Source organism: Triturus cristatus, chromosome 1_1 (genome assembly GCF_964204655.1).
Source record: "Triturus cristatus chromosome 1_1, aTriCri1.1, whole genome shotgun sequence".
NCBI classification, from domain to species: domain Eukaryota; kingdom Metazoa; phylum Chordata; class Amphibia; order Caudata; family Salamandridae; genus Triturus; species Triturus cristatus.
In genome coordinates, this window is record NC_140579.1 from 105,438,878 (window position 1) to 105,465,966 (window position 27,089).

At 48.9% G+C, this 27,089-nt stretch overlaps 1 protein-coding gene across 1 annotated transcript in view; it reads left to right on the forward strand.

The window, feature by feature from the left end:
* LOC146869659 (long-chain fatty acid transport protein 2-like) overlaps positions 1 to 27,089 on the forward strand; it is a 327,567-nt gene that overhangs the window by 159,785 nt on the left and 140,693 nt on the right. Inside the window, exon 5 of the mRNA XM_085609559.1 lies at positions 21,442 to 21,636. Within this exon, the coding sequence (XP_085465685.1) occupies positions 21,442 to 21,636 (195 nt within the window). The remainder of the gene's footprint in view (positions 1 to 21,441; positions 21,637 to 27,089) is intronic.

The window sequence follows — 27,089 nt, forward strand, 5'->3', positions numbered from 1 at the left end:
CTCTTACTCTGGGATGAAAACACATGGCCTCCACTAATAAATGACTGTACACACACAGCCCCTGGTGGGCATGTCCACACATCATTGACAGGCAAACATCATCAGATTGTCTCAACAACACACACAGGTAATGCCCACTGTGAGTATGCACAAGCAAAATGGGTCCCCCTGTACAGTGGACACATGTAGCAACCTGTAGGTCCTAACAGTTGAGCCCAGGGTACAATGCCACCCTACCCAACCCATGGCGAAGACACAGTGAATGTCCATATTGTTGGATGACGCACATGATACCTAGGAAGAGGTGCCCCAGGGCACAGTAGTGCCCACACTCCTCCATGGTCCAGGATGGACATGACTGCAAATTAAGCAACCGTCCCTGCACTTAGCAGGCCTCCCACTCAGGCACATCATGTCAGAGGGCACACAATTGGACATGCATGCTGGAAGGCTGTACAGTTTGGAGACACACCCCTATGTCGTGATTCACAATCAGTGCCAAGTGACATGGACACCACAATGACTGAAATTGGCCATGGCACACGCAAGGTCCCCATACCTGTGGCACATCACCCCCACACATGATGCTGATGGCATAGGTCACCTGCATGAACTGCCTGCCTAAATAACCTTGTGCAAGAGTGGCTACAGACAGACCAGGGAACACATGGCAAGGAGGGGAAGGGAGGGAGTGAGAACAGCACTGTGCTAAATTGTTGAGAAGTTGACGCACTGCACAATCAAACCCTGGCAGTGTATCCATGCAACTGCACACTTACATTGGCTGGGGACACAGAACTGACACACATGTACCTACCCCCTTCCTGCTGCTGCTTCTCCTGTAGGCGCCTGTCCATATCGGGGAAGACCACCGCCAGCACACGCTTCTGGATGTGGGTCAGACGACGGCGCCCACGGTTCTTACGGCTCACAGGTGAGTCCCCCAGCAGGACCCGTGCAATCCTCCTCGTCCAGCACCGGATGTCCTGCCAGCGTTTCCTCACCTGAGACAGGCTCCGCCTCCGACCCTCTGTACCCCTCACGGCACTGACGGCTTCACTCCAGATCTCCCCCTTGGCAATTGCGCCTACCTGTGAGGATGCAAAAGTGAGAATACATTAATCCACATGAGCAGAGACACAGAGACACACATATAGAACAATCCTCTTTATGAACAGGCCATGGTATGCATGCAACTAATTGCACCTTTGTCATAGGGACATTATCCACTGTGGAAGGCCAAATGCACCACGTGCCATTGAAAGTACACGGGTGGCATGAGGGGTACCACACACTCACTGACCAGGGATCACACTGTGCCTCACAGGCTACAACAGGATTATGTACAGCACCTCACAGCAGTCACCTGCCCCAGCACACTGATGCTACCTCATCAGAGTACACAGACACACACAGGTACAGGACAATCACATGGCATTGCCAACTGGGGGTACACACCTCACTCTGCCCATGTGCCAGTAGACGGGGGTGTCACAGGTGTGGGGCTGGCTCAGCACGGCATGCACACAGCACTGCTCCCTGCTCACATTGGATGGCCAGGCTACATCCATCCCTCATGCTGCTTGTGTGCAACACTCCCCATATGCACTCACCCACATGACAGGGGACTTACACACACACCAATGTGCAGGGGACGAACACCGCCTTTGGACACTCACAGCACAGGTACACTGAACAAACACACATCCATGGGTACTGACACCTGTCACACTGGGGGGAACACAGGATCACATCAGGACTGTGGAAACAACATCCCCGGGAGGAGTATGCATGCAGAATGTGGCATGCACCGTGCATTCATTGTCACAGTAGGCACTATGCAAGTGAGGAGTGCACACAGGAAACACAGCATGCTCTGCATGGGTGACATCAGGCCTTCCACACCCTGGGACCCACTCCAAACAACAGTGCATGTCTGTCACACATGGATACAATGGCAGAAGTCACTGGCACACAAAAGGGGCACAGTCTAAGCTAGTGGAGTCAGCACTCACCTGAACCCCTGGTCGACCATACAGGCTCTGGAACTGTGGGAGGATCACATCTATCAGGGCAAGGTTCTCCTCCTGGGTGAATGGCTGTGACCTCTCCACAGTCCTGGACATGGTGCCAGAGGAATCACTATCAGCAGCAGTGGTCATGGATGAATGGATGTGCAGGCAAGTGCTCTCTCATGGGACCTGGCTGCCTTATATATGCCTGGCTGGCCTGTTCATGTACAGGAGTACTGATTGATTGGTCAGTCACATTTGCATCCTACGTTTCATCCAATCCCTTCAAACCTACCCCAGTGTGTGCCTTTGCATGGTTTCAGTTTTGATGATGATGTCAAGTCATCATCCACATTGCAACAATGTAGATTCTTTCAAACTGACTTCTGCTGGGCACCTGGTGCTCAAATTCAAAAATCTAACTCAGTCTCCATGGCAACCATCATGCATTTAGGCCCTTATACTTGTCCCTCATGTGTCCCCTATGTGTTTTCATACATATACACACAGGTACGGTGCGTTCCACGCCCTAGGGCACCCCCCAAGCAGTGATACGGACCGTACACGCGCTTGTACGGTCCGGATCACAATATGGGCGCTGGCGTATGCGTACGCCACAGTAGTACGGACCGTACACGCGCTTGTACGGTCCGGATCACAATATGGGCGCTGGCATATGCGTACGCCACAGTAGTACGGACCGTACACGCGCTTGTACGGTCCGGATCACAATATGGGCGCTGGCGTATGCATACGCCACAGTAGTACGGACCGTACACGCGCTTGTACGGTCCGTATCACAATATGGCCGCTGGCGTATGCGTACGCCACAGTAGTACGGACCGTACACGCGCTTGTACGGTCCGGATCACAATATGGGCGCTGGCGTATGCGTACGCCACAGTAGTACGGACCGTACACGCGCTTGTACGGTCCGGATCACAATATGGCCGCTGGCGTATGCGTACGCCACAGTAGTACGGACCGTACACGCGCTTGTACGGTCCGTACTACTGTGGCGTACGCATACGCCAGCGCCCATATTGTGATCCGGACCGTACACGCGCTTGTACGGTCCGTACTACTGTGGCGTACGCATACGCCAGCGCCCATATTTTGATCCGGACCGTACAAGCGCGTGTACAGTTCGTACTACTGTGGCGTACGCATACGCCAGCGCCCATATTGTGATCCGGACCGTACAAGCGCGTGTACGGTCCGTACTACTGTGGCGTACGCATACGCCAGCGGCAATATTGGCCCAGGGACCCTATACACGCACTCCGAGCGTATGTACGGTGCGTTTCACAACTGTCAGTGGTGACAGGCGGCACACAGACAGGAATGGAGCGGTCAGATATTGCCAAGGGTGGACACCAATGCATTGTCTGTGCAATACCACATGTGTGTGACACAGGTGTGTCAGGATGTGATGTGGCACTTAACCCCTGAGGTGTGGGCAATGCACATGTACGATGAGCTGTGTACACATGTCGTGTGTGATGGTGCGCATTGTACCACACATCCCCTGCACTCCTTTGACATGTGTGCATGTCGTACACACTAGTGGAGCCATGAGTCACTTGCATGTCCCAGTCACGGACACCCGCACCTGTCCCCTGATGCCAGGTACACGGAATATTACACATGACATGTGTATGGCTGCGTTGCACGCTGCAACCATGTCATGTGTGTGGCATGTGTTTCCATGATTTTACTGTAGGTGTGTGGTCCAATGCATCAGCAGTTGCTGCTGCCAACATGTGTCTGTGTGCAGATGGCCATGGCACACTGTTCCGCACACCAGCCCACATATGTGATTTGCCATGAGGTGTGTATGTATGCAACTACACGGAGTATCAACACAAGTACATATCCACATGCTCTCTATGTATGTTCTGTCTCGACATGTACTCCTCCAAGGCAATGTGTGTGGCCTGTCCTATTCCTATGACATGTGACCAGTGCATATCGCATCCAACAACCTGTCTGTACCATACGCATACTACTTCTGCACATGTGTGGATGTCTGTGAATCCTGTGATGCGTGTGCATGTTCACTTACACTGGCCCACAGCTAGTCTCATGCCATGTCATCGTGATCTTGCCCCCCTCCGTTAGTGGCTGTCCCTTGGTAGGAGTGTCTCCTGACTGGCGTACGTGTCCAGGAAATGTTGCACAGACCTGACTCAGAATGTGGCATATGTGTATTGGCTGTGTAACATGTGCTCAGTGCATTGACAATGTCGTTGTACAGTGCTCACTCTTCGGTGTTCCTTCCATTTCACTGCAGGGCTCCGCCTCTCCCTCGACGTATGCCAGACATGGCTGCCCTGCATGAACGGGACTGTATACGCCGCTACAGATTCAGCCAACGGTTGATTGATGAGTTGACTGGCCGGCTGGAAGCACAACTCCTCCCGCGCCACAGGTATCCCAGTGCACTGACACCCAAGTTGAAGGTGATGGCAGCCCTACATTTCCTTGCCACGGGTACGTTCCAACATACCATTGCTGATGTCGGGGGCATGTCCCAGACGATGTTCAGCCGTGTTCTGCATGATTTCTTAGAGGCCATGTTGGTTCACCTGGATGAGTACATTAAATTCCCAATTCGTGAGCAGTTGACAGATGTCAAGCGTGAGTTCTATGCCCTGGGAGGGATGCCCCATGTCATTGGGTCCATAGATGGGACACATGTTGCGTTGGTACCACCACAGGCACAGGAGGTGGTGTATAGGAATCGCAAACATTATCACTCCATTAATGCCCTTGTGGTGTGTCTGTCCAACATGGTGATTTCACATGTCTGTGTTCGCTTTCCAGGATCAGCACACGATGCCTTCATCATGAGGCGTAGCAGGCTGCCTGAAATGATGCTGCAGCTGCGGAACGAGCGAGCATGTATTGTTGGTGGGTAGACTCTGGCATTTCAGTGTTTGGCATCATCTTCCAATCTCACTGCCTGTGCTGACACACTTCTGTCCATGATGTTTCCTTGTAGGGGACGCTGGCTATCCCAACATGCCATGGCTGATGACGCCTGTCCGCAACCCCAGCACGGCTGCCGAGCACCGCTACAACAACGCACATGGGCGGACCAGGAGAGTCATTGAGAGGACGTTTGGACTTCTGAAGAGCCGATTCCGGTGCCTCCACAAGACCGGCGGAGCACTCCCATATGCCCCGGTGAAGGTGTGCAAGATCATCATCGTCTGCTGCATGCTGCACAACATGGCAGTGGAGGAAGCTGTTCCACTCATACTGGATCAAGATGACCAGGACCATCCACCCGTGGAGGATGAAGGCCTTGGTGACAGGGCAAGTGATGTGGAGGAGGAGGAGGCTGTGGAGGACATGCGGAGTCGGCTCATACGCAACTTCTTTGCTTAGTGGTGAGTTCCAGTGTCTGAGTGTGCACGCATTGGGCCGTGTGTGGCATGTGTTGCAATGTGTGTGTCCATCTGCATGTCTGCCAAGTGAGTCAGTGGTGTGTATTGAAGTGTCACTCGAGTGATGGCGCAATGGAAGGATGTTGTCTGAGGGTCATCATTGTCACCTGTCATGTTGACAACATGATACGTGTTGAGTACATGCTTGCGGATGTGCTCCTTTGGGCTGACTCCTTGTGTGTCTCTCTTCCACAGGTCCATGGGCATGCTGTCTGCTGGTGGCATTGTTGTGCTCCTGCTACTCCTCATGAACACAGCAACATGTGCTGATTCTGCGTCACATGCACGGGCAAGTTTTGAAATCTCCTTAGGGTAAGGGATGCCTCACGGCGTTTTGGGTGTGTGAATTGTTTGTAGTCTCTGTGCACTTCTCCGGTTCATGTGTGTTCCATTTACATACATGTGGATCCTACATGGGGAACATGACATGGGGCAGGCTTCACCTGGAGCCATGGTCAGACTTGGTGACTGTCATGTGGCAGGGGATTGGGGATTGTGATGAGGCCATCATTGTGTGTAACACTGACCTCGGAAACATACAGGTTGCACCGGGTTGACATGGTGTGTGATTGCCCCATCAGGGCCTCAATGGTGTATAGCGGCCTCTCCGTGGCAGCAGGGGGTGTTTAGCTGTTATCCGTCACTTGTGTGCCAGTTCAATGGAATACCAGCATCTGTGTTGCAATGGGGGGTGCCAGTGTTGCTCCCACATGTTCATCCACATGACCTGTGTATGTGTTGACAGAGTATCATTGTCATTCAAACACACATGACTAATAAATTTGTCCCTCTGTCTCCAAGGTGCCTCTTCCCTGTCAATGGTGGCCTGTTGCCACTGTGCGTGCGGCATGTCTGGCATAGTTTTCTGAGGTGGTGCATATGTGTCTATGTGTAGAGTGACAAGATGCTAGGGGTTTGTCAGGGAGTGGGAACTGTATTATGCACAAGATGCACAGTTCCATCCACCTCAAGGCAAGAGAGACCATCCCCCAGGGCAACCACAACATCCGTGTCGAATCCTACCCTGCAGTATACGGACATGTGCCTTACGACTCCCATGATACTTGTCCATATCCGGAGTGCATCTGCACAGCTCTGCTACTGCATCGGGCAACCAGGCCACATCAATGTCCAAACGGGATGGGGGGAATGTTTCACAGCCAGCTGCAGGATGACCTTCTCGATCCACGCCCACACTCATGATGCAGCCCACAACCCCAACACAACCATGTGGCACTGTGATCCAAAACTCCATTCTGGCATCTCCATGCATCCAACCTCGGGCTAGCCACCATTTTCAACATCCGCCTGATGCAAGCATGCAGGACATTGTAGGGACACATGTCTAGACATACCTGGGAGCGGCAAGCCAGGGCACTCCACATGATCCCTGACCTCTGCGCATGACTGTTGCTCCCCTGAATGTGTCTGTAGCCACAGTTGTGCGGGAACCACTCAGCTGGTTGGGCCCAGCACAGGTGAGTATGGTACTCCATGTCTGTATCAGATGATACATTGGGACCCATGTGTGTCCTGGGCAAAACTGCGACCCCACGGTTTGGATGGTTGGAGTTAATTCTGAGATCAGGCATGCTTTGACTTTACGACACACACATGTATTGTAATAATGCAGAATCACGGCATCATCTTGTAAGTGTGATTAATTTATTTGTGGTGGGGTACGGGTTTGTGGGGATGACAAGAGGTGCACAGCGGGAGTGTAGAATCCAAAGTTCACTGGGGGAGTTGGTATCCTTGCCGTAGCAAAATGTCAGAGTCCATGCCACAGTCTTCGTCAACATAGGTCAGACAGTGACCAGCAAGTCCATGTGGCAGAGAATGTCATGTGCTGCTATTGGGCCAGAGGGCCAGGTGCCAGGCCAGGTGACCTGGGAGATGGTGATGTTCTGCTGACTCTCAGTCTTTTTCGTGGACGACCCACCTTCCTGCGGGGACCCTCGGAAGCAGTCCGTGACGATGTCTGTGACGCTCCGTCGGATGAATCCTCCTCCTCCTGATCCCTCCCTGTGTCTGGTAATGGCCTTCGCCTGGTGCCACAGGGAGGGTTGCCCATGTTGTCGGCAATCCGACGGAGTACACCGGTCATTTGGGTTTGCACCACCACGAGCTCAGCCTGTCTATCCTCCATCCTTCCTTGGTGTTGCAGTTGACAGGCATGTTGCTGGGACTGCAGGGTCTTCATCTCCTGGAGGGTCCCCTTGATGTCATTGAGGGTGGACGCAATCTGGTCCATGCCCCTGGTGTCACGCCGGTATGTATCCAGGATGTTGCTGACCTGGGACACTACCGGGTCCTGAGCTGCCTGGTCAGGTTCGCGCCTCCGCCGTCCTCCACTCCCGCCACCCCTGCCCACGTGCACCTGGCCTGCCGTTGTGGGTGCATCGGGTCTCCGGGACCCCTGAGGGATGGCATCTGCGTTGCCGCCTGCCTCCTCCTGGGTGCCCGGAGGACCGTGTCCCTCCTGGGCAGACTGGCTGGGTGGTCGTGTGCGGGCAGGGCTCCTGGACGTCTCCTGGGATGTGGCAGGAATGGGGGTGGTGGTTGGCACAGTTGTACCTGACGCAGGTGCTGCAGGTGGTTGGACACCAGAGGGGCCAGGTTGGTCTGGGTCATCCACGGAGTGGTGAGAGTCATCGCTGGCGGTGGGGTCCTCATCCCGCGGAGCCTGGTCCTGTGAGACTTCCCCCCCAGTGTTGGGGGGTGTTCGTCGACGTTGACCTGTGTGTGAGAGAGACAATGTTAACAGTGTCACATGTGGCATCCATGTTTCATGCATTTCTGATTTGGCACTCTTCCTCTGGGTAGTTGGATCTGTCTTGCATTCCTCTCACAGTGCACTTGTGCATGGGTATGTCCCTTGGCCACAGCTGTCAGGGCTTTACGCATGTGTGAGACACAATCTTAGTTGATGCATCTATTTGGGTACACAGTCAGCAGTGTGGTGTGCGGGCGTAGCGAGCCATGCAGAGGCGCCTTACGTGTTGCACTGTACGTGGCCAAATGGTGTTTTGCCAAGGCAATTTGATGTTGCAGGTAGGGGACTGAAGCATTTGTGACAGGGTTCTTACCGACACAGTGGGTGGGTATACTGGGTGTGTGGTTAGGTCTGTGCCTGCAGCACGGATGGACTCATGCACAGATTGACACATGGACCGGTCTTCATCTACGGAAGGGGGGGTTTGAGGCACTGCCAGACCTGGTCTGCATGCACACAGTCCACCGGCTGACGAGTGGACATGGCCACACCACCCAAGGGTGATTTAGTCTCCCTGTGTCTCCCTTCCTCCCTCCCTCTGTCACCCTCCTCCCTCCCTCTGTCGGTCTCCCTCTGTCACCCTACTCCCTCCCTCTGTCTGTCTCCCTGTGTCCCCCTCTGTCTCCTTCCCTCTCATTCCCCCTCTCCCTCCCTCTCTTTGTCACTCTCTGTCACCTTAGGCCAGCTTCCTGGGCACACACAGTTAGCCGGTCTTTGAATGGCCATTGGCTTGTTCATGTGAGTTAGTCCCTGTTCTCCGGGCACCCATTGGGCAGTGTGTCTGAGTGTAGGCTGCTGCTGTTGCGGTGTGTGCTGAGACTCTATCAGAGCGATGCATCTTCATTGTCTGCTGTCATGTGCAAATTGTGCCTTCAGACCCATGTCATCCTGCATGGCAGCCACCATTTGCAGGCAAGACAGTACTGTGTGGGTACACACAGTTTGTATGGCTGTGCCCTGGGCCATATGGGCTGAGGGCATTGTTTTGTGCTTGTGAGTTGCTCAATGTTAGTTTTGATGCCCCCACTCCCAGCATCGACCACATCCTGTGTTGTGTTGGTGTTTTGAGTGGCCTGTGACTTGGCATGGCCCTGATTGATGCATGGGGCATGGAGGCGCTAGTGGCATGTGTGTGTTTGTGGAGTGTTGTTGTGTGCGGTGGTGGCTTGGGGGGGGTGGCATGCATGATTGATTGTGTATGGCATCCCCCCCATGTGAGGTGAGTTGTTTGTGTACTCACCAGGGTCTGGGAGTCCAGGCAGTCCGTGTAGTCCCTCCACCGCCAGCGTGGACATCACCTTCTCCTCCCAGGGATGGTATTGTACCGGTCTGGGGGGCGGCCCTCCTCCAGTGATGTTCCCCTGGTTGTGATTGTCAGTCATCTTCCTTCTGACCGTCCTCCGCAGATCGTACCACCTGGATTGGCACTCGTGCCTGGTCCTTCTGGTGGTCCCAACAGCATTCACAGAATCGACAATCCTCTGCCACATGGCTGTTTTTTCAGATATGCTGGTCTGTCTGACCAATGTCCCAAAGAGCTGTGGCTCGACTCTGAGGATTTCGTCGACAAGGATCTCCAGCTCCTCCTTCGTGAACTTTGGATTCTTGGTGGTGGACATGGCGTGGGGTGTGGGTGTGGATGGTTGTGGGGGTGTGGGTGTGGATGGTTGTGGGGGTGTGGGGGTGGATGGTTGTGGGTGTGTGGGTGTGGTAGTGGAGGTGTGTGTGTGAATGTGATGAGGGGGTGTTTGTGTAGGTGGTTGTGTGAAGGTATGCAAGTGTGAGGTTCAAGTATGGTGGTGTGGGTCGTCTGTGGGCTCTGGCAGCAGTGGGTCTGTTGCAAAGGCTCATGGTTTGTGTGTGTGGTCCATTTTTATTGGTCCATTTGTGGGCGTGGCTGTGTTTGAAATTTGTGTGGGTGTGTTATGAGGAGTGATTGAGTTTTGGGCCTCTGTTTGGCAGTTTGGCAGTTGCAGGTGAGTGTATGTGATGTTTGTGGGGTTGTTGGGCATGTTTGGTGGTGTGGGGAAACTCTAATTGACTCTCCTTGTGTAAATATGGTTTGTCCTGGTTCAGTACGTGTGTTTTTGGCGTCAGTACGGTCCGTACATGCACTGGTGGGGGTACGGTCCGTACATTCCCTGGTGGGGTGTGGGTACGGCCCTACATACACGGGTGGGGGTTCGGTGCGTACATACACGGCTGGGGGGGGGGGGTTCGGTGCGTACATACACGGGGGGGGTTTGGTGCGTACATACACGGGTGGGGGTTCGGGGGCGTACATACACGGGTGGTGGTTGGGTGCGTACATACACGGCTGGGGGGGGTTTGGTGCGTACATACACGGGTGGGGGTTCGGGGGCGTACATACACGGGTGGTGGTTGGGTGCGTACATACACGGGTGGGGGTTTGGTGCGTACATACACGGCTGGGGGGGGTTTGGTGCGTACATACACGGGTGGTGGTTCGGTGCGTACATACACGGCTGGGGGGGGGGTTCGGTGCGTACATACACGGGGGGGTTTGGTGCGTACATACACGGGTGGGGGTTTGGTGCGTACATACACGGCTGGGGGGGGGTTTGGTGCGTACATACACGGGTGGTGGTTCGGTGCGTACATACACAGCTGGGGGGGGGGGTTCGGTGCGTACATACACGGGGGGTTTGGTGCGTACATACACGGGTGGGGGTTTGGTGCGTACATACACGGGTGGGGGTTCGGTGCGTACATACACGGCTGGGGGGGGTTTGGTGCGTACATACACGGGTGGTGGTTCGGTGCGTACATACACGGCTGGGGGGGGTTCGGTGCGTACATACACGGGTGGGGGTTCGGGGGCGTACATACACGGGTGGTGGTTGGGTGCGTACATACACGGGTGGGGGTTTGGTGCGTACATACACGGCTGGGGGGGGTTTGGTGCGTACATACACGGGTGGTGGTTCGGTGCGTACATACACGGCTGGGGGGGGGGGTTCGGTGCGTACATACACGGGGGGGGGTTTGGTGCGTACATACACGGGTGGGGGTTTGGTGCGTACATACACGGGTGGGGGTTCGGTGCGTACATACACGGCTGGGGGGGGTTTGGTGCGTACATACACGGGTGGTGGTTCGGTGCGTACATACACGGCTGGGGGGGGGTTCGGTGCGTACATACACGGCTGGGGGGGGGTTCGGTCCGTTCATACACGGCTGGGGGGGGGGGGGTTCGGTGCGTACATACACGGCTGGGGGGGGGTTCGGTGCGTACATACACGGCTGGGGGGGGTTCGGTGCGTACATACACGGGGGGGGTTTGGTGCGTACATACACGGGTGGGGGTTCGGGGGCGTACATACACGGGTGGTGGTTGGGTGCGTACATACACGGCTGGGGGGGGTTTGGTGCGTACATACACGGGTGGGGGTTCGGGGGCGTACATACACGGGTGGTGGTTGGGTGCGTACATACACGGGTGGGGGTTTGGTGCGTACATACACGGCTGGGGGGGGTTTGGTGCGTACATACACGGGTGGTGGTTCGGTGCGTACATACACGGCTGGGGGGGGTTCGGTGCGTACATACACGGCTGGGGGGGGGTTCGGTCCGTTCATACACGGGTGGGGGTTTGGTGCGTACATACACGGCTGGGGGGGTTTGGTGCGTACATACACGGGTGGTGGTTCGGTGCGTACATACATGGCTGGGGGGGGTTGGGTGCGTACATACACGGCTGGGGGGGTTCGGTGCGTACATACACGGCTGGGGGGGGGGTTCGGTGCGTACATACACGGGTGGGGGTTTGGTGCGTACATACACGGGTGGGGGTTCGGGGGCGTACATACACGGGTGGTGGTTGGGTGCGTACATACACGGCTGGGGGGGGTTTGGTGCGTACATACACGGGTGGGGGTTCGGGGGCGTACATACACGGGTGGTGGTTGGGTGCGTACATACACGGGTGGGGGTTTGGTGCGTACATACACGGCTGGGGGGGGTTTGGTGCGTACATACACGGGTGGTGGTTCGGTGCGTACATACACGGCTGGGGGGGGGGTTCGGTGCGTACATACACGGGGGGGTTTGGTGCGTACATACACGGGTGGGGGTTTGGTGCGTACATACACGGCTGGGGGGGGGTTTGGTGCGTACATACACGGGTGGTGGTTCGGTGCGTACATACACAGCTGGGGGGGGGGGTTCGGTGCGTACATACACGGGGGGTTTGGTGCGTACATACACGGGTGGGGGTTTGGTGCGTACATACACGGGTGGGGGTTCGGTGCGTACATACACGGCTGGGGGGGGTTTGGTGCGTACATACACGGGTGGTGGTTCGGTGCGTACATACACGGCTGGGGGGGGTTCGGTGCGTACATACACGGGTGGGGGTTCGGGGGCGTACATACACGGGTGGTGGTTGGGTGCGTACATACACGGGTGGGGGTTTGGTGCGTACATACACGGGTGGGGGTTTGGTGCGTACATACACGGGTGGGGGTTCGGTGCGTACATACACGGCTGGGGGGGGTTTGGTGCGTACATACACGGGTGGTGGTTCGGTGCGTACATACACGGCTGGGGGGGGGTTCGGTGCGTACATACACGGCTGGGGGGGGGTTCGGTCCGTTCATACACGGCTGGGGGGGGGGGGGTTCGGTGCGTACATACACGGCTGGGGGGGGGTTCGGTGCGTACATACACGGCTGGGGGGGGTTCGGTGCGTACATACACGGGGGGGGTTTGGTGCGTACATACACGGGTGGGGGTTCGGGGGCGTACATACACGGGTGGTGGTTGGGTGCGTACATACACGGCTGGGGGGGGTTTGGTGCGTACATACACGGGTGGGGGTTCGGGGGCGTACATACACGGGTGGTGGTTGGGTGCGTACATACACGGGTGGGGGTTTGGTGCGTACATACACGGCTGGGGGGGGTTTGGTGCGTACATACACGGGTGGTGGTTCGGTGCGTACATACACGGCTGGGGGGGGTTCGGTGCGTACATACACGGCTGGGGGGGGGTTCGGTCCGTTCATACACGGGTGGGGGTTTGGTGCGTACATACACGGCTGGGGGGGTTTGGTGCGTACATACACGGGTGGTGGTTCGGTGCGTACATACATGGCTGGGGGGGGTTGGGTGCGTACATACACGGCTGGGGGGGTTCGGTGCGTACATACACGGCTGGGGGGGGGTTCGGTGCGTACATACACGGGTGGGGGTTTGGTGCGTACATACACGGGTGGGGGTTCGGGGGCGTACATACACGGGTGGTGGTTGGGTGCGTACATACACGGGTGGGGGTTTGGTGCGTACATACACGGCTGGGGGGGGGTTCGGTGCGTACATACACGGGTGGGGGTTTGGTGCGTACATACACGGGTGGGGGTTCGGGGGCGTACATACACGGGTGGTGGTTGGGTGCGTACATACACGGGTGGGGGTTTGGTGCGTACATACACGGCTGGGGGGGGGTTTGGTGCGTACATACACGGGTGGTGGTTCGGTGCGTACATACACGGCTGGGGGGGGGTTCGGTGCGTACATACACGGCTGGGGGGGGGTTCGGTCCATTCATACACGGGTGGGGGTTTGGTGCGTACATACACGGGTGGGGGTTCGGGGGCGTACATACACGGGTGGGGGTTTGGTGCGTACATACACGGGTGGGGGTTCGGTGCTTACATACGCGGGCGGGGGGTGGTGGGGTGTTCGGCGCGTATGCGGGCACATGTCTCCATGGTTGCTATGGGAGTTCGGTTCGGACGGTGTTTTTTGCGTACGGTTGTGTAATGGGGAGGACGGGAGGGATCGTACTTGCGCTGTCGGACTTTATTTTTCCGCACGGTGGGTTTTTCGACCGGGGACGTGTCGGTGACTTTTCCCGACCCGAGGACGTGTGGGGAAATCTTCCCAATGCGATTCGTATGGACTTTTTTCCGTTCGAATCGTACTTGGCAGTTTGTACGCTACTTTGACGATTCGGACGGAAAAAAATCCGGATACGAGTCGGACGGGGAATTTTTTTACCGGATCGGAATTGGCACCTAAATACGTCAGGCCTAAGCACACCTTGCCATCCACAATGTAGGGTGCCTAATATTGTAGAGTAGAACATGTATAACATTAGAAATGGCATGTTCCCCCAGTGAATTGGCCTAAAACGACATTGTCACTGGTCAGGCTGTAGCTGACACATAGGAAAAGTTAAAGTATAGATAATACACTTTAATCCATAACGTTTGACTTGTACCAGCTACAGACTCCATTCACTGACTTCTTTTTGTATTTAATACAAATATTTAATGGGAAATTGGGATTTGTATTAAATGTATTAGAAATGTAGCTTTCAATAAGTTACTTTTATCCTGCTGGAAGATTCTGGAGGGTAATTATCTCGCCAGCAAATGTCTGGCCTGCCCTCAGCTGGAATTAGATATGAAGCAGGTGTGCAAACTGCTTGCAGAGAAGAGACAACAGACAGACCAGTTGGGGTGGCACGAAGAACTTGATTCACTTTAAAAAGGCCTACCCTATAATAAACAAATGGTAGGTGGCACTTAAAAATCCCCAGCTTTTTTTTCATGGTCAAGCTGGCACTTTTAGAAACTGAATTTCTGGTTGGCAGAGGTGTGAACCCTGTCCAATCAGTAACACCAATCCTAGTCAGGGTAAGTCAGATACACACTCTAAACTAACCTGCACTCACCCTAGGGTAGCTTGGCACAGAGCAGTCAGCCTTAACTTCAGTGTCAATATGTAAGGTATTTGTTCAACACTTTAAAACAGTAAATCAGTGACAATAGCACAGAAAAAGATACCAAACCTAGAAAGAAAAATAGAGCTTACTTTATTAGAAAAACAAGACCTTAATGCCAAAAGTCGAATAAGTAGCACTGGAGTCATTAATTTTTTTAAGATCTTGAAATGCAGTGCATAAAAGCATAAAACGCCAACCGGTGCTATTTGATCACACTAGACCGTGCCAAATCCCAAGGTTCAGGCAGACCATGATGGAGCATAGGTCAGATACAGGCACTAGCCTTGTCCCGCTGAAAGCAGTACCTTGGTTCGGGGTTGCATCAAGGACAAGATAGGAGCAGCTGGAGGCAATTCGGATGTAGGCGATGCGTTGGTTTCAAGCTGCGCAAATCTGAGATGCATCGTTGTCGAACCCCTCTGATGTAGGCAATGCCCTGTCGTTGAGCTGCACAGCGTGGGAGGCGATGTTCGCAATCCTGGCAGCACTAACAATGTGTCGGAATACTGAGTCTATTGTTTTGGCAGTTCTCGACGAATTAAGGAAGGGGCCAGATCATAACATCACGCAGGCCTTAGTGCTCCTGGATCTGTCTGCGGCTTTCGACACCGTCGACCACGATGTATTGGTCGACTGGGTCGAGAGCACCGGGATCCGGGGCCTCTCACTAAAGTGGATCGCCTCTTTCCTCAGCGACCGATATCAAGCGGTCCGCCTTGCTAATTTCTCCTCTGAGAAGAGAAGACTGTCCTGTGGAGTCCCATAGGGCTCATCTCTCGCCCCTCTCTTCTTTAATCTGTACATCTTTCTCCTGATCTTGGCCCTCGAAAGAGAGAAGTAGTCACTTTTAACTACGCTGACGACCTCCAGCTAGTCTTTACCATCGACTCATTGCCCTCTTCTATGGAGAACTTTCAATCCACCATGAATTTTATTAGCAACTGGATGAACTCAAATCAGCTCAAGCTCAATCCCGATAAAACTGAGCTGCTTCTTACCGGGACCTCAGCCAACCCTTGGAACTCCAACTTTTGGCCTCAATCACTGGGATGTCCACCCTTCCCAGTCAGCTCGGTTAAAAGCCTAGGTATCATAATCAGTAGTGATCTCACCATGAAGGCTCAGATAAACTCAGTGGTCTCCGCCTGCTTCTTCCACTTGCGAAGAATTCTGAAAATTAGCAGATTTCTATCCACAGAGGCTCTGATCCAAGTCATTCTTGCCCTTGTTATGTTGCATATTGACTACACCAACTCTCTGTACTCCGGCATCCCAGCTTACCAATCACGCCGGTTACAACTGTTGCAGAACCAAGCCGCAAGGCTTGTTTATGGCCAGCCAAAATCCCACCACGTGAAACCATTGCTTAAAAGTCTCCACTGGCTCCCCGTGACTCAACGCTGTCTATTTAAACTTGGCTGCACAATCTACAAAGCCCTTTCGTCCCACAGACCAGTTTTCATCACCACCAAAATACAGCGATATGTCCCTTGTCGAGAGCTACGCTCCTCTAACTTGAACCTACTGACCCCCTGCCCATTCAAATGGAAAAAACATGGCGGTCTAAGATTCTCGACTCTAGCACCACTATGCTGGAACACTCTTCCTCCTGAACTGCGTCTAGCCCCCTCCTATTCTAAGTTCAGGAAATCTCTTAAAACATTGCTCTTTGCCCTGGCCTACAATTAATTAATTCTCACTGTGTCTGTCTAAGCATTTGTCCCCGCTCAGTGCCAAGAAACCGTTGGTGAACGCGCGCTTTAGAAATTATTTTAACATAACATAACATCAAAGGAGCTGCACCAGATTCCAAGCTGTACAACAAAGGTGATGCGTGGATTTTTGCAGTTGCACCACTTTCAAGGGCCCAGTACTTGGTTGGCATAACTTGGCAGGGTACGGCTCCCAGCTGGCAGGGTACACGTGTTGGTTGTGGAGTGTATTGAAGTCTTTGATGTCCCTGCGACTTCCAACAGGAGGCAAGCAGGCAAGCGCTTTTAGCAACTCTCAAGTGGTGTAGTTCCAGTTCTTCTCACCCAGGCAAGGAGGGCAGCAGGCAGGTGAGCACACCAGAAAGGCAGCTCTTCCAGAGTAGCTGTCCAGGACAGTGGCAGTCCTTCAGCAGCACAGCAGTCCATCTTCCTGGTAGAGTACTCAGTTGACATGGTCAGAAGTCCAGTTCTTATACCAAGTGGTGCCTTTGAAGTGGGGGAGACAAAGAGGGGCTTTGAAGTGCGCAGAGATACTCCTTTCCTGGCTCCAGACTCACTGCAGGGGGTAAAGTAGTCCTTTGAATGGTAACAAGACACAGCCCATTAAGGTGTAAGTGAGGCAGTGCTCAGCTTCACACCCACATCAAGCCAGTTAATGGCCCATTAACGTCCATCAAGCCACACCTAAGTTCCCATTGTGTATGGCTCTCTAGAGGGAATGCAAACGGCCCAGCTGTCACCCACTTAAGACGTGTCCTGGAGACAGGCAGCAGGGACACAGAGCTTAAGAGCAGAAACATGCACATTTTCTAAAAGGGGGATTTTTTAAATTGCAATCATAAATCCAATTTTGCCATTAGAGAGGATTTTTTTTACAAGACCCAACACGACAGATCTACTTCTTAATCAGGAATTATGCTTATTAAATGTAGTAGGAAAGCCCAATTGTTAACTTATGGGAGGGGTTGGCCTCAGAGTAGTGAAAAACAAATTTGGAAGTTTTTTAATTTCAGGACGTGTAAAGCTTAAAAGTATATTTCCTGCTTTTTACTTACAGAACACACTGCCATATGGGCTAGATAGGACATACCTTAGGGATGTTTAAGGCTTGGCAGGTGTTTTAAATGCCACATTGACATGGCACTGTAAACTGCACACACAGGCCCTGCAGTAGTGGGCCTGAGACATGTTTAAAGGGCTACTTACGCAGGCCCACTAGTAGTAATAATTCACAGACCCTGCACACATGTAGTGCCCTTTACTTGGGACTTATTACTAACTACATTTGGCCAATTGTGGTTAAGCCATTGGTACCAGGTTTAGGGAGAGAGCATGTGCACTTTAACCCTGGTTAGCAGTGGTAAAGTACACAGAGTCATAATGCCAACAAAAACAAGATCCTCAGAAGGAGTAGGAGGAAGGCAAAATATTTCAGGGGCGACTCTGCAGAAAGGGCCATTTCAAACAAGCACCAAACCCAGAGGAAGGAAAGCTAACCCCAAAACCAGTTTTTAGTGACCAAAGGGAAGGGTACTGTCATTACTATGGCCCCACCTCTGGGTGGGCACACTTTGCAAATTAGGAGAAGGGTTTCCTCATCTTCGATTTGAGGTCGAGGTACATTGTGGGATTGTGTTTGAAGTGCAGCAAACAGGCACTGCTTAAAAAGTGGGTAGGGTTTCCCAGTACCCCATACCTCATTGGTTAGGGAGTGTCCAGCGGTCTTCTCACCCACAGGCTGGTAGATGCTTTACAGCTGTGTCCTCTTCCAGTCTTCCTCAGAAGACCTTCTGGAACTGCAGAAGATCTCAAGCGAACTGGACATGATGTCCACGACCTTAGGTCTACTTCAGCAGCTGCAATTTTAGCAGCAGCCAGGTCAGGGAGGATTTTCTTTTTCAAAAGTGAGATTGTCCATTTCTTAGATATTGGCTCAAACGTTTTTGACTTCCAGACTTTCACCGGGACCGCTTATTGTATCCAACCAGGTATCCATTGCGTTGGGCTTCAGATTGTGCCTTGGTCCAACTTTCCAGCTTTAATAGACTACCATTGGCACTTTCTGCAGTTTTCGCTATTTTCACTTAAAATCTTTAAAAAATCATATAGCTGGTTCCTTTTATTGAATTTTTGTTATGTTGGTTTAATTTTATTCAAAAAATATTTCTCTTTATTTTAAAATTTGAATTTAATTGTGCTTTGTCTAACTTTTTCCATGTGTATGCACTGCCTAAATAATTTACACATTGCCTTTGACTCAAGCCTGGCATCTTTGTGTCATGTTACCAGGGATTAAGCACAGGTTTATTTTATTTTATCTGCTTAAGGTCTAGCAGATGGGGCCTTATGCTTTGGGATGGACCACCCTAAATATTAATCCATTTTCCTACACGTATTTAAGGATTTCCTAAAAGCTAGATGATCTTTAAAAGACACAGTTGCCCAGGGAGGGTGTTCCAGAGAGTAACTGCAAGAAGTAAAAATTCACGACTACTAGCCCTAGACTTTAAATTCTGGGGAATGGATTATAGGTCTTTCAAGGAGGAGCAAAAGATACCAAAAGGATAGTGAGGAGTGGTTATCCTTTGCATTAGAGAAGGACTGTTTCCATGCATAACCTTGTGACAAATGCATACGATTTAAAATTTGAGCCTTTTAGTCATATATCAGCCATTGTCACAGTTGTAAATTATCAAATATCAGTGTCCAAGGGAAAAAGTTCAAAGAAGATTCTAGTTGCTAGATTCTTTATGAGATGGAGCTTATGTATTTTCTACTTGGACAAAGCTAAATTCAGTGTATTGCAACAATTTAGTCAGGAACTAATGATGGTGCTGAGGATTGGAAAGCATAAGCCTATTTACTGTCAAAACTTCATTATTTCCCATTTTAGAATTATTATTTCCATTCAAAACATATTTCTTAATGGATTAATTTCCAAGAATCACCATACCTACTGGTTTCTATACCAAAGCGTACAATCTCCAGTAGACCTTTCCAAAAACATTGGGAACTTGGTGTGAGGTGGTTCCACAAGTCGTTACTCAATTATAAAATTTTCAGATTGTCATCTTACTTATAAAAAACAAAAAACATACAACAAACCTTTCATTAAAAGTTTCAGTTAAGTCTCTGGCTCCTGTCTGATGTCTTCTCGCCACAGGCACTGATACATCGCTGACATTCCATGTCATTAAGAGGTCTTTTGGGGTCTTTGCTGGAGGACAAGAGGAGATCCTGTAGAGGTGGAGCAGGACAACGAAGGGAGGCGCATTCAAGGAACACACTCTGCTTCCAACCAGCAGCGCATTCTAGAAGGCTCAATACTCCACACCACATGAGAGAATAAAGAGGCACAATGAGCAAAAGTCCACTGCATATGCAAAGTAACAGCCTCTGCTTCACTGAGAAGAGTTTTGAGGTCTTTACTGGAGGGCAACAAGAATCTGCAGCGAAGTGGGTGTTGCCAACTGGCACTCTCTCTTTCCAACCAGAGAGCGCTAAAAGGTTCAATAGTCCACATAACAGCGATTTAAATTGACACAGTACCAAAACACCAAAACACATGTGCACCAATATAGTAACACAGGCCCTGTATCACTGAGCGGGGCTTTGAGGTGTCTTTGCAGGAGAAAGGCAATGGTCAACCCTAGTCTCTTTTTGACAAGGATTTGAGCAACCCTTGTCTCTTCTCAGGTCTTTAAGGAATTGTTTGAATATGGCTCTTGCTAAAACCCTGACTCCATTCCAGTGAGTGTTCTTTTCTCCTCCTGTGGATGTCTCCCTTTCACTGAGGCTTCTTTTTTGGCTGTTTGGAATCTAAGGACATCCCCCAAAACCAGCCTCTCTTAAAACCATGCACCCCCCTTTCTCCTGCTAGCCCACACCACAAAAAGTGACAGTGCCAAAAATGAAAAACTCCACTGAGCAAGCATTGTAACACCAGTGCACCTATGATTTGATCATAGGTTTGTATGGGCAAAAGAAGAGTAAGTCACATGTGATCATAAATAGGCTTTCAATCAATCAATCAATTAATCAATCGGGTTGGTAAAGCACAAATACTCACCCGTGTGTGTCTCACGGCACTGGGGGCAGGGAGGGAGGGCTGCTCCGCTGGGTGCTGAGGTCACCTGAAAAGCAGACTTCTGGGGCGATTAAAGTTACCTCAGGTGTTCGACAGGTTGTCCCAGTTCTATCTACTCTTTCAGGGCACCAAGCTGTCGGATTATTTTCAATTTGCCTACAGTGCAGTCCCCTTATCTTATAACCAATGGCTTCTGTCTCTGTATCCTGCCAAGTTATAGTTCTCATGGGAAATTTAGACAAGATAATGTCTGGATCTAGAAGTAAAATAGTTCAGTGAGATAATATGATGGTTACAAGTTAGGAGAACACTAGATCAGTAGATGAAAATCTCTGCTCAGAGACAAATATAGGTCTAAATCCTCGTAAAATAGCTCAGTGAGCTACTGCAAACCATGCCAAGTCATTTGTATAACCAGGAGATTTTAGGTCCCATTTCCAAGAAGACAGTTAATTGAATTTAGAAAACCTATAAACAAATAGATTCATAGCAATATAACCAAATATTTAAGGAAGAGATAAAATTGTTGCTTTAAAGATGTTTTGAATGAACTCTGATTTCTTGACTGCTATCATTTATTATTAAAGTTCACGAGGCAGACATGGTTTATTTAACACACCTTGGCTGACCAATGTGGTGTTTTCATTTTCAGAAAAACAATGATCGCGAGCATTGTGTGAAGATCGCTTTTGGCAATGGTTGTAGACCTGAGGTCTGGAAAGAGTTCCTGGACAGATTTGGACCTATTCACATAAATGAGTTCTACGGTGCAACAGAAGGAAACACAGCATTCCTCAATTACAGTGGAAAAGTAGGAGCTGTGGGTAGAGTTAACTTTTTGCACAAGGTAAGAATGTATTGAGCTGAACACACACAGAACAAAGGCAATATATGTTGCTGAAAACGACAATGATAGATATTATCATCAGTGAATACATGCACAATGCCTAGAATATTCTCTAGATGGGTGAATATCTAGGTGTGGCAAACTTGCATGATGGAGGTTAGTGGCTGGATGGTTGACCAATGGCTGAAAAAATGCAAGTGCTCGTAGTGGGAGATCATTAGACTCTGATTTGTTAAATTATGCATTTTGGACCTCAGTGTTAGAATATTGCTCAAGGTGTTGGTTCTTAACTAATGATTTACATTTGATTCTCTCTTTCACCTTCAATATTGCCTTTCTTGTTTCCTATTGCTTCCTCCGTGAAAGACACCAGTACATTTTATTCACAAGGATCCACAATGAAAAACATGGTCTTAGGGGAATCCTGCTTAGATTACAGGCATTTCAATTATCTTGGTCTTGCAAAAGGGGCTCTCTAGCAGATTCAGATGATTCAGTTTTTCATGGTCAAACTCTTGACTGATTCTCGAATTGTGTTCCTGCCTCTTCCCTTTTGACACAATTGAAGTGGCTACTAATAGCTCTTCTGCGCTGTCCTTCACAGAATACACAGGAAATCATCCACAGGCTGAGATACAAGTCCTGTTGCCTCTTTGAGTTTGTCAGTGTTGCACACCCAGGGCTGGCTTTAGGGCAGTGCGACTGGTGCGGCCGCACTGGGCGCTGACCTGTGGAGGGGGGCGCTGACCTCAGGGGGGGCGCTGTATTTAGTAATAACACATGATTGGAGAGATGAGGGGCACTTTTGCCTGGTGGTAGTGAGAGAATCAGAGGAGGCGGTCATAGGGTGTTTGATTGCCAAAAATTATTGTCGCACTGGGCACCACCAGCGCTAAAGCCGGCCCTGTGCACACCTTCAAATAGCAGATGTTGCCCATTTCACCCAATCAAAATTTAGAACACCCAGGCAAATTTGGTTTATTGATACTTCATTTATTAACATGGAGACTCCAAGCGCTCATCTGCCTTCCATCTTCCGCCACATATATGGTCAACCAAGAGCCTTCCCTCACCAAAAATAACATCAAATTGTTGAGTTTCAATGTCCTACAGCTTTCATAGACACCACTAGGCAGTTCTTTATGCAGTACCTCAATTTATCACCAATCATAGAAAGTTTGAGCACATTTCACCTTCACTAAAAGAATAGCATTCATCCACTCTCTCTGCCAGAACACATTTCAATGCTTCTTGCATGATATATAAATCACCTCACCTGAGAAGCTTTCGAACCTGCTTCTAAAACAAATACATCTGTTGTCACCAGCAATACTAAGAGCATATCCCTTGTGAGGGTGAAAATTCAAATGACTCACAAAGAACACATATGTCAACAAGCGTTTTCAACATATGGTCTAAGATTCTGGATTGCCCCACCCCCCTTTGTATTTCTGACATGATCCTGCTATAGTTCAATATAGACAGGATTTCTTATACTCCAGCCTCTCTCCACTGAATTATTGTGTATTTTCTCCCTCAGTTTCTCCATACTCAAATGTTTTTTATGTGTTTTTCACATTCATTGTAATCATGCCTATCTGTCTTTTTACCCACGTCAGCAGAGTATCTTGATAGCATTTACAGCGTTTTGCTGCCCCAAGGGGCTAGATCCAATATTTATTAATAGCCTAGCAGTAAATTTGGATAATCAAGCATTTTATTCTGCTACAAGCTGATAATATGACTCCTCCTAGTGGTACTTAATTTTTCGAACTTAAGAGGATTAAAAGTTGAAGCAGCCATGTTGGAATTGAAACATATGACCTGGATTCAAGCACAGATCTCCATAATGAGAGTGGCCCCAGAAATCTCTCATTAGCTAAACAAGACTTCAGAAAATGAATTGAGCCGGTGATATTGGTCAACACTTGATAGACTTTGCTAGCCACCTTGCACTGGAAGAGGAGGACTTGTACATAAGGAGTAATGAGATGATCGATGACAAATGTACATTTTCTGGCCAAAAAAGCTTCACGGTTTGTGGTCCTTCTCAAAAGAATTTATTGGAGCATTACTGTAAAGTGTGTGCTAGAGGCACTTGCCAACACGTAATACAATTGAAATACTTTTTTTGGGGTAAATGGTGGTTTACCACAAACAGATACTGACACATGCTTATTTGTCCTTTTAACATGTTGAAAGCTCTGACACTCATAGGAATGAGCACAAAATTGGTAGTTTCTGCATGCCGTGTATTCGTCAGTAACACTTTTCTCCCTCCCTTATCCGTGCTCTCCATGCCACTGGAATCAAGCTATCCTGGCTGAAGAGGGGTGAAACCCCGAAACCGGTCCTAGGATGCTTGTTTCCAGTCCAGGGAGGACCTGGCCTGGCAATTCAAGCTGGACTGTGCCATTGGGCACAGGGTCAAGACTGATTTGCATATGGCTTTGCCCAAACTGGAATGGCATGGTGAGCAAAAAACGATGGATTTAGGCCCAGATCTCTGTACTGGGGTGAATGTATGACATTGTTCTGCATTCTGTCCATCAATAGTTCTTTTTGCGATTGTCACCCCGAGTGGGACGGGTATGCTCAGACGTGAGTCCCGTGCTCTCCATGCCACTGGAATCAAGCTATCCTGGCTGAAGAGGGGTGAAACCCCGAAACTGGTTCTAGGATGCTTGTTTCCAGTCCAGGGAGGACCTGGCCTGGCAGTTCAGGCTGGACTGTCCTATTGGGCACAGGGTCAAGACTGATTTGCATATGGCTGGGTCTAAACTGAAATGGCATGGTGAGCGAAAACACGATGGATTTAGGCCCAGATCTCTGTACTGGGGTGAATGTATGACATTGTTCTGCATTCTGTCCATCAATAGTTCTTTTTGCAATTGTCACCCCGAGTGGGACGGGTATGCTTAGACGTGAGTCCCGTGCTCTCCATGCCACTGGAATCAAGCTATTCTGGCTGAAGAGGGGTGAAACCCCAAAACCGGTCCTAGGATGCTTGTTTCCAGTCCAGGGAGGACCTGGCCTGGCAGTTCAGGCTTGACTGTCCCATGAGGCACAGGGTCAAGACTGATTTGCATATGGCTGGGTCCAAACTGGAATGGCATGGTGAGCAAAAAAAGATGGATTTAGGCTCAAATTTCTGTACAGGGGTGAATGTATGACATTGTTCTGCATTCTGTCCATCAATAGTTCTTTTTGCACCTTTCACCTCTATGACTTCTGCCTCATGTGAAGTAATAATTGACATTACAACAGCTATGATTATAGAAACTATCACTCCTACTATGAATGTGCCTATTATCCATTTGGACCTACAGTTCGGATTTCCAGCCTCCATTTTCGTTGTCGGTTTAGCTTTGCAGCAAACAAACACTTTAGTCTTTCCTCCACCAGGGATTGCTGCTTAAACAGTTCAAACACCACTCCGGAAGTGCTGGAAATTCCCTTTACAGTACTTTAGTTCCTTATTTACACGTGCAAAAGACTTCCTTAGCCCTTTTTCTTCTTCTACGTAAAGTCCCTTAATTTCTTCTTCTTCCTCTCGGGCCTAGGTTATCTTCTTTAAAGTTCTTATTTGGATATATGATGTTACAACGCAAACAAATACAACGCACGCTTTTAAAACACAACTTTTACAACGCAACTGACATGTAGTTATCGAAAATTAATACCTAGGCATTAAAATTAATATGCGAGTACTAAAATTAATATTCACGTTTAATATTATTTATGTATAATAATTTATTTATATTAATCATTTTTTAAATATTGCTACAATAAACACTATTTTTAATACTAGAGTATTTTTAACTAAATATAAAAAAATATATATAACTATACTAAACATTACCCAAATATATAAAACACATATTAAATAAATGTAAAACTAAATTAATACAAAATAATATATGAAAATATTTTACCATCATAAACATTTATCCAACAATAAAAAAAATCAGATTTATTAACAAAACAAATACACTAAAATGATAATAATTTATTTGACGATGTAAACTACCAGAAAACATAGCAAACCTTCCCATGTGAAAAACACAATAAAACACAACTAATATCAACAACAAAAAAGAAAAATACAGTTTTCAAATGCCGACAAACAAAAGTCCTACAACTCTTTCATTGAAATTACTTTGACCCGGAAACAGTCAAAACGGATGTTAAAACATACAAAAACAAAACGTTAAGAAACATAACATGACAAAATAATTATTAACATTCTTACACACCATTAAAAACACACAAAAAAATCATACGCAAAACATATTTTACTTTCAAATAAAGTTCAACACAACAAAACGTATAAAAGGAGCCGTCCACCATTTTAAAAACTGTAGTTAACTGATTACCAGAGACTGCACGCGGGATTACACACTCCAAAATATAATTGTCGAAGAAAGCCATCCAAAACTCGAAGTAAGTATAAACTATAGTAATGCATAACTACTTAATAATTTGTAGAGACGCAAATGTACTAAAATCAAACATATTATCTTTTTTTTCAGTTTGTTACAAAACTTTACAAACTCCAACAAAGTTTTCATAATACTCTATTTGGGACAATATATATAAAGTAAGTGACAACATATGTTTTTTCTCGTTTCTAAAGAAATATATAATGGTGGGTGTATACTAAATATTTCTAAAACAAACGATACTTCACCAACGAAAATAATAATAGTTATTCAATTTACAAAATATATTCTAAGTTAAATTAGTGTTTCCATCAAAAAAATGTTATAAAGTACAACTTTAAATGACTATATCAATGCAAAAACATGTTTTCCACAAGTAAGGTGCAGGATAGTGGAAGATTACAATTACTATTCTTACACCTAAAAGTGTTTTCATCATTTAAAATACTGGATAATCGTTTCGTTTAAATTACTATTCCAACTCGAAAACCTGCTTGGTTTACAAAAATGCAGAATAGTGCTATGGTTAAAAACTATTACTAATAGATAGACTGCTTGCCTCAGAGAAAATGCAGGATATTTTTAGCGTTTAAATTACTATTCTAACTCCAAAAGTTGTTGTTTTCAGCAAAAATAAAATATAGTGATATTTTATAATTACATTTTATAATTACTCTTCAAACTCCAAAAGGAGCTTACCTCAGAGAAAATGGTAAATAGTGTTGAACTTTAAATTAGTATTCCAACTCCGAATAGTGCTACCTTCATAAAACAATGCAAACTAGTACCAAAATTTAGATTTCTACTCCAAACATTGCTTCACTTAGACAAAATGCTGTATCGTGTTTAGGTTTAATTCCTGATCCAAAATGTGCTTCCTTCAGAAAAGGTGCAGAATAGAAGTATGTTAAAATTACTATTCGTACTCCAAAGGATGATAAACTCACAGGAAATGCTGGATAGTGTTTAGGTTAAAATAACTATTCCAACTCCAAAATATGCTTGCTTTAG